This window comes from Rhinopithecus bieti, unplaced genomic scaffold (assembly GCF_001698545.2).
Source record: "Rhinopithecus bieti isolate Rb0 unplaced genomic scaffold, ASM169854v2 scaffold_17010, whole genome shotgun sequence".
NCBI lineage: Eukaryota > Metazoa > Chordata > Mammalia > Primates > Cercopithecidae > Rhinopithecus > Rhinopithecus bieti.
Genome location: NW_016808932.1, coordinates 2,114,343 through 2,126,498, shown reverse-complemented (window position 1 = coordinate 2,126,498; position 12,156 = coordinate 2,114,343). Strand labels below are relative to the sequence as shown.

The window sequence follows — 12,156 nt, the reverse complement described above, 5'->3', positions numbered from 1 at the left end:
TAGGATATCTCTGCCCCCAGGAACCTTAGAGTTGTTACAGTGTTTGGTGTGATGCGGTGTGGTGCTTGGTAATAGTGCTGCAGAGCCTCCCCTGACCTGCTGGAGTCACCGCCTCCTCCCCTCCAGTATCTGAGAACCACAGATCTCGCGAAGAGCCGGAAGAAGATAAGACACAGGTCGGGGTGGGCTTGTCAAAACACCATGTGACACGTGCAGACAGCAAGGACTCTCAGCACTGACCAGGGGAACGGGCACTGTGTGCCGAGGACATCACGGAGAAGCGAGCACAAAGGCAGCTGGAGTGGACAGAAAAGGAGAGAGCAGGTGGTTTAACTGCCTCACTGCCCAGCATCTGGCTTTTGATCACGACTTCCCTGTTCAGGAGAGCCACATATGTGAGGTAGTGATGGAGACAGGTTACTGGGGATCAGAAAAGAAAGTGGGTAGATGGTATCATCTCCAGGAAGTGTAGTCGCATCTTCCTCTCTTGCCTCTTCTCTTAGACTCTGCTCAGCCCAGCACAGCACCTCCTAAACTTTGACTCTCTTTGCCACTTCCCTTTTTTAAATGGCGGCCAACAAATCATCTTCAATTGAAAAAGCTTGGCTGGGCGCGATGGCTCACGCCTGTAATTCCAACACTTTGGGAGGCCGAGGTGGGCGGATCACGAGGTCAGGAGAGCGAGACCATCCCGGCTAACACGGTGAAACCCTGTCTCTACTAAAAATACAAAAAATTAGCTGGGCGTGGTGGCCGGCGCCTGTAATCCCAGCCACTGGGAGGCTGAGGCAGGAGAATGGCATGAACCCAGAAGGCGGAGCTTGCAGTGAGCCCAGATCGCACCACTGCACTCCTGCCTGGGCAACAGGGCGAGACTCCGTCTCAAAAAGAAAAAAAAAAAAAGAGAAAGAAAGAAAAAGCTTTTAAAATGCTGTCGTCTTGTAAGGAGGCCTTCCGACTCCTCCTGAGCTCTCTGGACAGACAGTGCTGGGCTTCTGGGGAGCTGAGCCAGCTGCTGGGGTGGTTGTTGTTTTAATGCCTGTAGCAGGTATTTGAGTATGAAGACTCAGTATTTCGATAAAATTAAAACACAGAGCTCCTTTCCTCATTCATCAGTATAGGACCGAAATTCTGGGAGGGTAAGGCTCTATAATCTCTTCACAGTGATTTCAGTATGCAAGTGGTTCATGATTAATTATGAGGGTGATAGCCCCCAATTTAGGAAAAGCTTGCAGTGTTAATCCATTTTTTACTGGGTGAAGGAAGAAGCTGGTCTGCCTTGAACTCACCCCACCACCACTCCCCACAGGGACAAGAGCCATCTCTCAGCTCTTTCCTTCACAGTTTACCTGAAAAGCCAGTCCAGGCCACACCTGGATGCTGCGGGGCCTGCCTGCCCACAGCGGTGGCTGATGCCTCCCAGTTGTTGGGCCTGTGGCTGGTGTCTCCTTCCTGACTCTGGACCACTACCCCTGCTGCTTAAGACACCAGCTGCCAGGACATGGCTAGAAGATGGTCGGTGAGTCTCCTCAGAGAGGCAGGCCCCATCTATGGAGGAGCAGGACAGCTGGCGGTCAGGCCCCAGCTGGGGAAGAGGTGGGCTGGCAGCTGGCAGCAGGCTGGGACTTGTGCACGTCACCCAGCGTCCCTGCACGTTCATTCCAGTGCCTAGAAGATGATTGATAAATATCTGTTGGCCGGCTCTTGAATGAATTACAGCATTATTTATTTTATCTAAAAATTAGAAACAATCCATATGGAATTGTGTATCCACAGAGAAATTCTACACAACCATTAAAAAGTACAAGATCTATCTATAGGTATTGACACGTAGGGAAAAGGAGTTGTGAAATAATCCCATTTAGGAAAAAAATGTGTATACACACAGAGACAGATGTGCAGAAGAAAAGTCTAGAAGTACATATATCTCTGTTAAAAGTGGTGATTTCTGAGACATGAATATACAGAGGGCTACCACTTTCCTTATAGAATTCTGTTATGTTAGAATTTGTTGTAAGATGTATCATATTTGAAATCAGAAAAGATTTTAGAAATAGATTTCAGATACATCAGAATCATTGACAAAATTGCAAGTTAAGATTCTAAGACTAGGATTAAATCGGAAATACTTTAAGATCTCTAATTTAAAAAAAGAGATGAATAGAGAACTTTCTGCTAAAGTTATTTTAAAGATAGTGCTTGCTTTTCCCCATTGCCTTCTAGGTCTACCTGGAAGCCAAAGAGGAGGAAAAATTCTCTGTGTCATGCATTTCCTATAGTTACCATTGTAAAGCACACAACCAGCCTCAACATGGTTTAGCTGTTTTAGCTAATTCTTACAGAAACATCTAATGCCTGCAAACATTTGCTCTGTAATCACTGTTCAAGTTCTTCTCTGATATACACCTGGTACTTAAAAGGAACCATTCTCAACATCATCTTTGGCAGTCACATTAGTGCAGAATATTTTCTCTGGGATTTGAGCTGGGGTAGGTTTTTCCAGCATATCTGTACACCTCTGAGAATGAGTCAAGTGGCCATGGGTTGAGACTCACCCAACTAGGGCAATAAAGAGAAAAATTAGTCTAATGCATGGTCTTAACAAGAGGGAGAGTGTGAGCATGAATAATTAATCTCACTAGTCTATGGCAATCAGATAAAATGAAGTCCCATTTGCTCAACCTTATTAAAAGAGAGAGAGTACATGGGAGGGAGGGAGAAATGGTAAAGGTCGTTAAGGGACTTGTAACATGGAAAGAGCTGCCTTTGAGATGGGTAATGTGTTTTCTAATCTCTGTGGTCTTTAACTAAACGTCATGGTAAAGGTACTCTTCAGATAGTTCTGATTCGTTGAATTATTAAACATTTTAGAAAATACTGGACTCTGGACTAACTTAGATGTCTTTATGATGAATTTGCAGAGGGTCTTTTTGGAAAGGGATTACATCTCACTATATCACTAAGAAATAATTTATCCACTTGTCAAAAAAGAACAACTGGAAGACATAAAGACACATGAACCTACTCAGTGTCAGATTTCAGTTCTTAGGTTTACCATCAACATTTTACTGACTTAAAGGCCTTACCTTCCTGCTACAGAAGTTGAAGTATTTTAAAAACAAGAGAATATTGAGTCCAAATTTTTGAACACTCTATAATGATAATAGATGCAGAATACTACTTTTATAATAGAATGTGAGGTTGCTCTTTTTATTTTCTCCCTCCAGGTGCCGATTTTATATAATTTTTAGGTTATTCCCTGAAGATAAGAGATTTGGTTATTTCTGTATACTTACTTGGAAGAATAATCTTACTCTTGATATTTTAAATTGTTGAAATTTTCTGCGTCAAATTTTCTTTTCAACTGCAATTGTTCTCTGTAGTCTTTATGGATTAAGAGGGCATTTTAAATTTTGAATTTGTTCTTTTTCTTTCCAGATGCTGTTAGCAATAGTTAATATTATAGTGTTGTTTTGACCATTAGAAACTTCCAAAGATTCACTTGTTAGAAATGTGTGTTGACAGGATTGATTATTTTCAAGGTAGAGAATATTTAATTTATTATTAACTTCTCAATAGTAAAGTAAAAATCTGTATCCTGGTAAGTGATAAATGTATAAGTTGACAAGAAGAAATGTATAGGTTCCATGTGTGTGCTGAAAGGATAAATCTTTCTACAAAATATTACTATTAAAACCTTTGGCTGGGGCCAAGCGTGGTGGCTCATGCCTATAATCTCAACATTTTGGGAGGCTGAGGTGGGAGGATCACTTGAGGTCAGGAGATCGAGACCAGTCTGGCCAACATGGTGAAACCCCGTCTCTACCAAAAATACAAATATTAGCCAGGCGTGGTGGCGGGCGCCTATAATCCCAGCTACTCAGGAGGCTGAGGCAAAAGAATCGCTTGAACCCAGGAGGCAGAGGTTGCATTGAGCCAAGATTGCGCCACTGCACTCCAGCCTGGGCGATAGAGTGAGACTCAGTCTCAAAAACAAAAGCAAAAAAAGACCAAAAACCTTTGCCTGGGTGCAGTGGCTGATGCCTGTAATCCCAGCACTTTGGGAGGCCAAGGCAGGAGGATCGCTTGAGCTCAAAAGTTTGAGACCAGGCTGGGCAACATAGTGAGACCCCTTCTCTACTTAAAAAAATTTAAAAGAAAGAAAGAAAGAAAGATATCAGCAGGCCGTGGTGGCACACACCCATAGCTCCAGCTACTCGGGAGGCTGAGTGGGAGAATTGCCTGAGCTCAGGAATTTGAGGCCACTGTGAGCTATGATGTTGCCACTGCACTCCAGCCTGGATGACAGAGCAAGACCCTGTCCCCCCATCCCTTCAAAAAAACCAAAAACTTTTTTGAGTTCATTAATTCAGAAATATCAACATGATCACTAGGATAGAAAGTATGCTCAGAACTTGGTGTGTTTGTGTGTGTGTTAATGAGGAGCCTTCTGAATGTGAATTTGGGGCAAGGACTGTGTCCTCAGCACCTACAACAGTGACTGACACGTAGCAAGCACTTAATGTTCTTTGAATTAAGTTGAATTGAATTAATACTTTTAAAGCAAAAAACGTCAATTTCCCCCCACTAGAGAGAAGACACGAGGTGTTCTAATATAACAATGCATTGTCTGGAAATCAGGGGTACCTTCTTATTACTTTCATACCCTATGAAACAGAGCATCCTAAAACCAGCAAGCAGAGAGTGAAGAGAGAAGTGTTTGGAAGTGAGTTTGTGTTTTGGTTTGTAGTTCAGTCCGAAGGAAGCACCCAGTGGCTAACTATACAAGCTTCATCTTCCTGGTCCTTGTACTATTCCTTCTTTTCCCGCCTGTGTTGTAAATTCAGATGAGAACTCATGCTGGCTTATCTGCAAGCTTCCTGATGCCTTGCAAGCTTTCCCATTCATTCCAAATCAGAAGCAGTCAGTGGCCCCATAGTTTCCAGACGGCTTTCTCTTTGTTAAGAAATTAGAATACCTGATTTCCCCGTGTTTTCCTTGTGGCCTGAGTGTGCACCTTGGCCTGAGGAATTCACGGGATTTCCTTCTCTCTTCCTTTGCATTTCTTTTTGGCACTCTAATAGCCACGTCCCTATACTATCAGTAACCTGAAAAAGATCAGGAAATTAAGTGGCAGAACATCTTCACGGGAGCTGGGTGGTAAGGATCATGCCTTCCACGATGGTGAAATGAAAGTGTTTGATGTTGGCCTGGTGTATGGAATTGTGGGCCCACACGTTTCTCTTCCTCTCTCAGATCCTGGTATATAGCCTGGAAGCAGGACGCCGCCTCTTGAAGCTGGGTAACGTTCTCCGTGACTTCACATGTGTCAACCTCAGCGACAGCCCTCCCAACCTCATGGTCAGTGGCAACATGGACGGGAGGTACGTGAGTTGGAAGGGCATTGCCTTGCAGCCCCACGACTTCGGCCAAGGCCTGGCCACCCGGCCCCCACTGCGCTGCTCACACTGCCCGGTTCTCATTCAACACCTCTGCCCACCTGAGTTCAGCCCTGATCCCATAAACACTCTAGACTCGGAGAACAAAGTCCTGTATTAGGTAATAGTTGGATGTCGCTATGTCTCTGCTTCATTTCTGAAGCACCATGGGAAGGTTTTCTTTTAAGCCATTTGGTGGACGCAGTTGGTAGAAGGTCCAGGGAGACCACTTGGAATATCTTTTGTCCTCCTGCTGCAAAATTTGTTTGGCACTTAAAAGCTCACTTTCTAATATTAAAAACAATAACCTAAGGGATGAATCATGTTCAACAAAATAGGGTTTCCTGCCAAATGATGTCAAGAGTGTATTTCAGAACCCGGTGGTGTCCCTCTGGTGATGGAGGGAAAGAGAGACTTCTTGTGAACAGATTCCAGTTTCTATTTAGCTGATTAGCAGCCTTCTCTTGAACGCACTGGCTGAGGGAGTCGGGTTTTCCCGGTACAGGGGCCTGTGCCAGCCCCGGGCACCCCAGGAACCATCAGCACGAAAGGATTAAAGTGTTTGAAAAGACCCTCTGAGTCCAAATTTTAGGTTTCTCCCCCCTTCCTCTCTCCTTGTTTTTTTCTTTTCCTTTTCTTTCCTTTTTTCTTTGGCCGGTTATCTGCTGTGTCTGATCCAGTGCCCCGAAGAGAGGTAGCATGGCTGAGGGCCAGGGGCGGCTGGTGCCCCCTCCCCTGGGCCCAGCCCCGGGCTGCAGGTGGCGGGCTGCTCGGAGGCGGGTGTCAGATCGTGAGGCGGGTACTCCTCTGTGCCAGATCCCAGGCCTCTGTCCCGCCAGTGCAGCAGCTTGCAAAAATAGTTATTCTGTCAAACGATATTTTCAACTCCCGACCTTCACGCCTAGATACCCGCCCCCAGCTTAGAGCAAGGAGATGATGTGAGTATGCTTTATTGGGGGAGAAAAATAATCATTTTTCTTCAAGGCCTCCTAAAATGCCCGATATTCTAGTGCTTGAGAACCGAACTCCTCAGTGTGTCTGGGCACGCACTGGGCTAGTTCTCTTTAGAAACTAGGCTTGCTAAGTGGCCCTACATGTGGCATGACAAAAGAATCAAGTCAGTCTGTAGTTAATCCCACATTTTAGTTTTCAGGTTGAGCTATGCAGAGGCTCCAAGCTCCTCTCCCAGGATCTCCACACAGGGGCCTGGCAGCTGCTTGTTTTTGAGGAGAGGCAGTGTGGAGGGCTCTTTGGGATGGTGGATGATGCTCAGAGTGTGCTTGCAGTGTGAACATTTATATCTTCAGCCACAGCTTAGGCTCACCGGAAACCAGAAGGGTGTTGCAGAGAAGAAACCTCTGCTTTCTGCATAATTTCAAAAATATTAAGAAAAAAATTCTACAAAGTTCCAAAAAGCAAAACTTGAATTTGCAGCAAGCCAGGTACTATGTTGAATCATAATGAAGCTATGTGTAGGCATTGTATTAGGTATTATTAGTAATCTAGAGATGGTTTTTATGGGAGGATGTGTGTAGGTTATATGCAAATACCACACCACTTTATATGTATAGGGGGACTTGAGCATCTGTGGATTTTGGAATTGCAGGGGGTCTTGGAACCAATCCCCTGCGGATACTGAGGGATGACTGTACACACTCAGTAAAGCTGACTTTTCCTCTGGAGCAGGCTGCCTTGTTATGTACGCACCGCCGGAGAGGTGTTCCGTGCATAGTGTCAGAGGGCTCTCTGGTCAGTTTGCAGTCCAAATTGGACTATGTTAAGTCCATTTTATTAGTAAGCCAATGTTACATTTTTTTAAAAATGCTCTGTCTCTGTGGATGAAAAGAACAGACTAGTGACTTAGAGTTGGAGGTGGGGCATCCAAATTGGCATTTATCCAGTGTGAGTCCTAGAGCAGTGCCAGCTGTGTGCCCACTGCTGGTACATTAGGGGGCCAGCCATCATATGTAAGAATACTCCCTGAGTCAGGATGGCTGGGTCAGCAGCTTAGAATTTAGGGGTTTAAAATCTGTTGTTTTAATAAAAATTGCACATCTAGGAAAAAGGAATGAGGAAGCTAGACTAAGTGTGGTAGAGGGAAATCTTGCCTTTTTCCCTCAGAGGCTTAATAGCTATGAATAAGATCTTATTAGAGATGCCGGCCCAGGCTTGTATAGCTTATGTTTTATGTCAAAAGTGGGAGTAAGGGGTCAAATATTATGAAGAGAACTGTGTCCTTGGCTGTCACTTACTGACTGATGCAATTTTTTACAAACCCTAGAACCTTCCTATTTTATTTTAAAAACTTAATTCACTGCATTCTCTTAGTGCTTTATAAATAACTTGGGAATGAGATGGACTCTAAAGGTACATAAAACTGCCCCAGATTAAGACAAAAATATGTTTTCATTAAAGTAAGGAATCAGTTTTAAGTAGTTTGCAAACATGGGTGGGATTTTGCAAGGAGTTTTATTTTGGGGTGTGGGGGGACAGTGGGCTTAAATTAAAAATGAAAAAGTATCTGTCCTATCACTCAAGAAAACCCAGACACTTGAGGTCAGGAGTTCAAGGCCAGCCTGGCCAGATGGTGAAACCCCATCTCTACTAAAATACAAAAATGAGCCACACATGGTGGCTCATGCCTGTAGTCCCAGCTACTCGGGAGGCTGAGGCAGGAGAATCGCTTGAACCCAGGAGGCAGAGGTTGTAGTGAGCCAAGATCACACCACTGCACTCCAGCCTGGGTGATAGAGCGAGACTCCATCTCAAAAAATAAAGAAAAACTAAAAAATTAACAGAGTCTGAGGAGGAGCAAGAGAAAGATTGGGGTGGAAACTGAGTTAATGTTAGAGTATGCTTTTCCCTTGCTGGGAGGGAAGGCTTGTAAAGATGGGAGCAAAGAGAAAAGTGAGATTGTGCATAAGAGTTTTATCAGTGTAGATCAGTGAGTTTTTCTGAATGCATATTTTGTCTCTTGCTAAGACTAAAAAGAAAGACCAATGAGTAATGGCACGGGGCGGGGAGTGATGCACATTGGCGTTAGGACTGGCTGCTCGTGTCCGTTCCACTTACCACACACTCTCTGGTGTTTGGCGGGTGCTAGCACAGTATATTTTCTATTTATTTTAAGATGTATGTTTAAAAAAAACCATTTTCACATCTATGAAATCAGAATGGACTTTTACAATAGCATCATAAAATGGCAGCATTTTTAAAAGGTACACAAAGTAGTGATGCTTCTTGGAATCAGTGGTGTTTTCAATGAAATGAAAGTATATATTCACTGAAGGCAACAATGAATTAATAGCTTAGGAATCCACATTTATGAGAAGCCTGAATGAGTCACTAAGGAAGAGTCTGCAGGAAGTAATCACTTTTTTTTTTTTTTTTTTTTTTTTAGTTTAAACCCTGTCTGGGGTTTATTAAACATTTAGAATCTGAATATTTATGTCTTTCACTAAATTTGGAGTTTCCTGCCATTACTTCCTCAAATAGTTTTTCTGAATAATCCCTTTCTCCTCTCCTTCTGATAACCTCAATAATGTAAATATTAAACCTTGTGAAATTTTCCAACAGGACACCAAAGCTGTGTTCATGTTCTTTCCCAAATCTTTCTTTCTGTTCTTCAGATTGCATCATCTCTATTGCTCTAACTTCAGGTTTATGGACTCTTTCCTGTGTCATCTCCATTCTGCTGTTGAGCCTATCCAGTGAATTTTTTATTTCAGATTCCATATTTTCTTGGTTAAAAATTTCCGTTCATTTCTTTATATATATATAGTTTCTGTGTCTCTGCTGAGGTTGTCACTGTCAGTATTCCCATGCATTTTTACCTTTACTTTGTGGAATGTAGCTACAAGTTCTTTAAAGTCGTTGAGGGTTCCCAGACTGGCTTATCTTAGGGTGTACATCTGTTAATTGTCTTTTCCCTTAAGAAAGGGTCACATTTTCCTGTTTGGCTTTTGGTTTGGGGTATGTCAAGTAATTTTGAATTGTATTCTGGACATTGTGGATGTCGTGTTGTATACACTCTGGATCGTGTTATGTAATCCTCCAACGAATGATTTTTGTTTTGTTTTGCTTTTAAACAAGCAGTCACCCTGCTTAGGTTTAGACGGCAAGTTCTGTTTTACCCTCTGTGGGTGGTGACTCCAGTGTCAGTTCGCTTTCCAAAGCTGTTCAGTTTCTCTGCTGTTTTTGGTCTGTGCATATGCCACTTGGGTTAGTCTGAAGCTTGGCAGTGGTTCAGTCTTAGTTGAGCTCTTAAAGCCGTTGCTGTCCTGCTTTGAATCTGTCCCACATAGCCCAGGGATGAGCCTGGGACTTATCTGGGTTTAAACACAGTATTATGTGATCCCTTTCTTGAGGTTTCTCCTCTCTTAATCCTTACACTTTCCAGCCTTCAGGGACTCCTTTCCCTTATAGTTCTCTGGTCAGAAAGATAGGGTTTCTGTCAGAGTTCTACCTGCCTGAATCGCCGCCACCATGCAGCATGTGACTGGGGACTGTCCTTGTGGCACAGCCACAAGAAAGAGGAAAGAACCCCACAGTAACCCTCACCCCTATTCTTTGGGGACTGCAGGGGCCCCTTTTGTTCCTCTGGTCAGAAAGATGGAGTTTCTATTGGAGTTTTAGCTTCCTGCACCACTACACAGTTCTGCATGTTGGAGTCCATACTCAGGGCAAGGCTGCAGGAGGAAAAAGGGAAAAAAATGGGAAACTCCTCCCCTATACAGCCATGGGTTTGAGTCTCCTCTGCAATCCATCGGCTTGCGTTGACTCCCCAGAGTCCTCAGGTGTTTGTTTTTGTGTTTTGTCCATAGGTTTTGCTGGCAGTCGACAGGAGAGAGGCAGCAGTGGGCTTACTCCATCCTGGCCAGAATCAGAACGTCCTGCTTTCTTTTCAGTGACTTCAGTCAGCACTGTAGTTGGCAGTCAAGGGCTGTATTAAATGAGGACCCTTCCTATTCTGTAGCTCTCAGTCTTCTTATCTGTGATCTGCTCATTTTCACCAATGCAGCTGGGGATCTAGCAGGGAGAAGCTTATCCATGCTGTGCTATGGAGAACCAAGAGTTGGTGCTAAGGGCGAATGTCAGGCTGTAATTGGGTTACTAAGTCACTGAGCCAGCAAATTCCAGTGTTTTCCCCCATGATCTCAAGTTTATTTTTTAGCAGCTGTATTGAGATTTAATTCACATGCCACATAATTCACCAATTTAAATTGTACAATTTAGTGTTTTGAGTAGGTCCACAAGGTTGTGCAGGTATCACTACAGTCCGTTTTAGAACACTTTCACCCCAAAGAGAAACCCCACATCCATTAGCAGTCACTCACCCTTTCCCTTATCCCCTCCAGCTTTAAGCAACCACTCATCTACTTACTTTCTCTATGAATTTGCCTGAACATCTCCTATAAATGAAATGATGTAATCTATGACCTTTTATGACTGGCTTATTCCACTTAGTAATGTGTTTAAGATAAACCCAAGTTGTAGCATGTATCGGTATGTCATTCCTTTTTCTGGCCAAGTAATACTCCCTTGTACAGATGTCCTACATTTTCTTTGTATCAGTTAGTGGACATTTGGGTTGCTTCCACCTTTCGACTGTTACAATGCTACTGTTACCATTTATGTGTAAGTTTGTTTGTGGATGCATATTTTCAGTTCGGTTGGGGAAATACACTGGGAGTGGAATTGCTGGCTTATGTGGTACTTCTATGTTAAACCATTTGAGGAATTGCCAGACTCCTCTATAGTGGCTGTACCATTTTACATTCCCACCAGCACTGGATGAGGGTTCCAGTTTCTCAGCCCCCTCACCAGCACTTGCTACTGTCTCAAATTCTAGATTTGCATTTCTCTGACAGCCCGTGGTGATGAATATCCTTTCATGTGCTTATTGCCTGTTTGTATATCTTCTCTGGAGAGATGTCTATCCAAATCCTCAGCCCATTTTTTAACTGGGCTGTCTTTTTATTATTGAGTTATTAGAGTTTTTTTTATATAGCCCAGGTACAAATCTCTCATCAGATACGTGATTAAATATTTTCTCCCATTCTGTGGGTTGTCTTTTCACTTTCTAGATTGTATTCTTTGAAGCACACAAGTTTTCAATTTTGATGAAGCTCCATTTGTCTTTTTTTTCCTTTTGCCATTTGTGCTATCGATGTCATAGCTAAGAAACCATTTCCTAACCCATGCTCACAAAGATTAACTCCTAAGTTTTCTTCAAAGGGTTTTATAGTTTTGGCTCTTACACTGAGGTCTGTGATCCATTTGGTGTTAATTTTTGTATATGGTGTGAGGTAGAGACCTGAACTTCATTCTTTTGCATGTGGATATCCAGCTATCCTGGCACCATCTATTGAAACGACAATTCTCTCCCCCATTCAATTGTCTTGGCACCACTGTTGAAAATCAATGGACTATAACTTTGAGGGTTTATTCCGGACTCTCAGTTCTATTCCATTGATCTGTATGGCTTGTATTCTGGCACTACCACACTATGCAGCTTTTTGATTACAATACCTCAACCTTTTTAAAATAAGTAATATAGACCGGGCACGGTGGCTCACGCCTGTAATCCCAGCACTTTGGGAGGCCGAGACGGGCGGATCACGAGGTCAGGAGATCAAGACCATCCTGGCTAACACGGTGAAACCCCGTCTCTACTAAAAAATACGAAAAACTAGCCGGGCGAGGTGGCGGGCGCCTG

The 12,156-nt window shown here is 43.4% G+C and overlaps 1 protein-coding gene across 1 annotated transcript in view; it reads left to right on the top strand.

The window, feature by feature from the left end:
• Positions 1-12,156, top strand: part of FBXW8 (F-box and WD repeat domain containing 8) — a 121,221-nt gene that overhangs the window by 96,831 nt on the left and 12,234 nt on the right. The window contains 1 exon segment of the mRNA XM_017887877.1: positions 5,257-5,384. Within this exon segment, the coding sequence (XP_017743366.1) occupies positions 5,257-5,384 (128 nt within the window).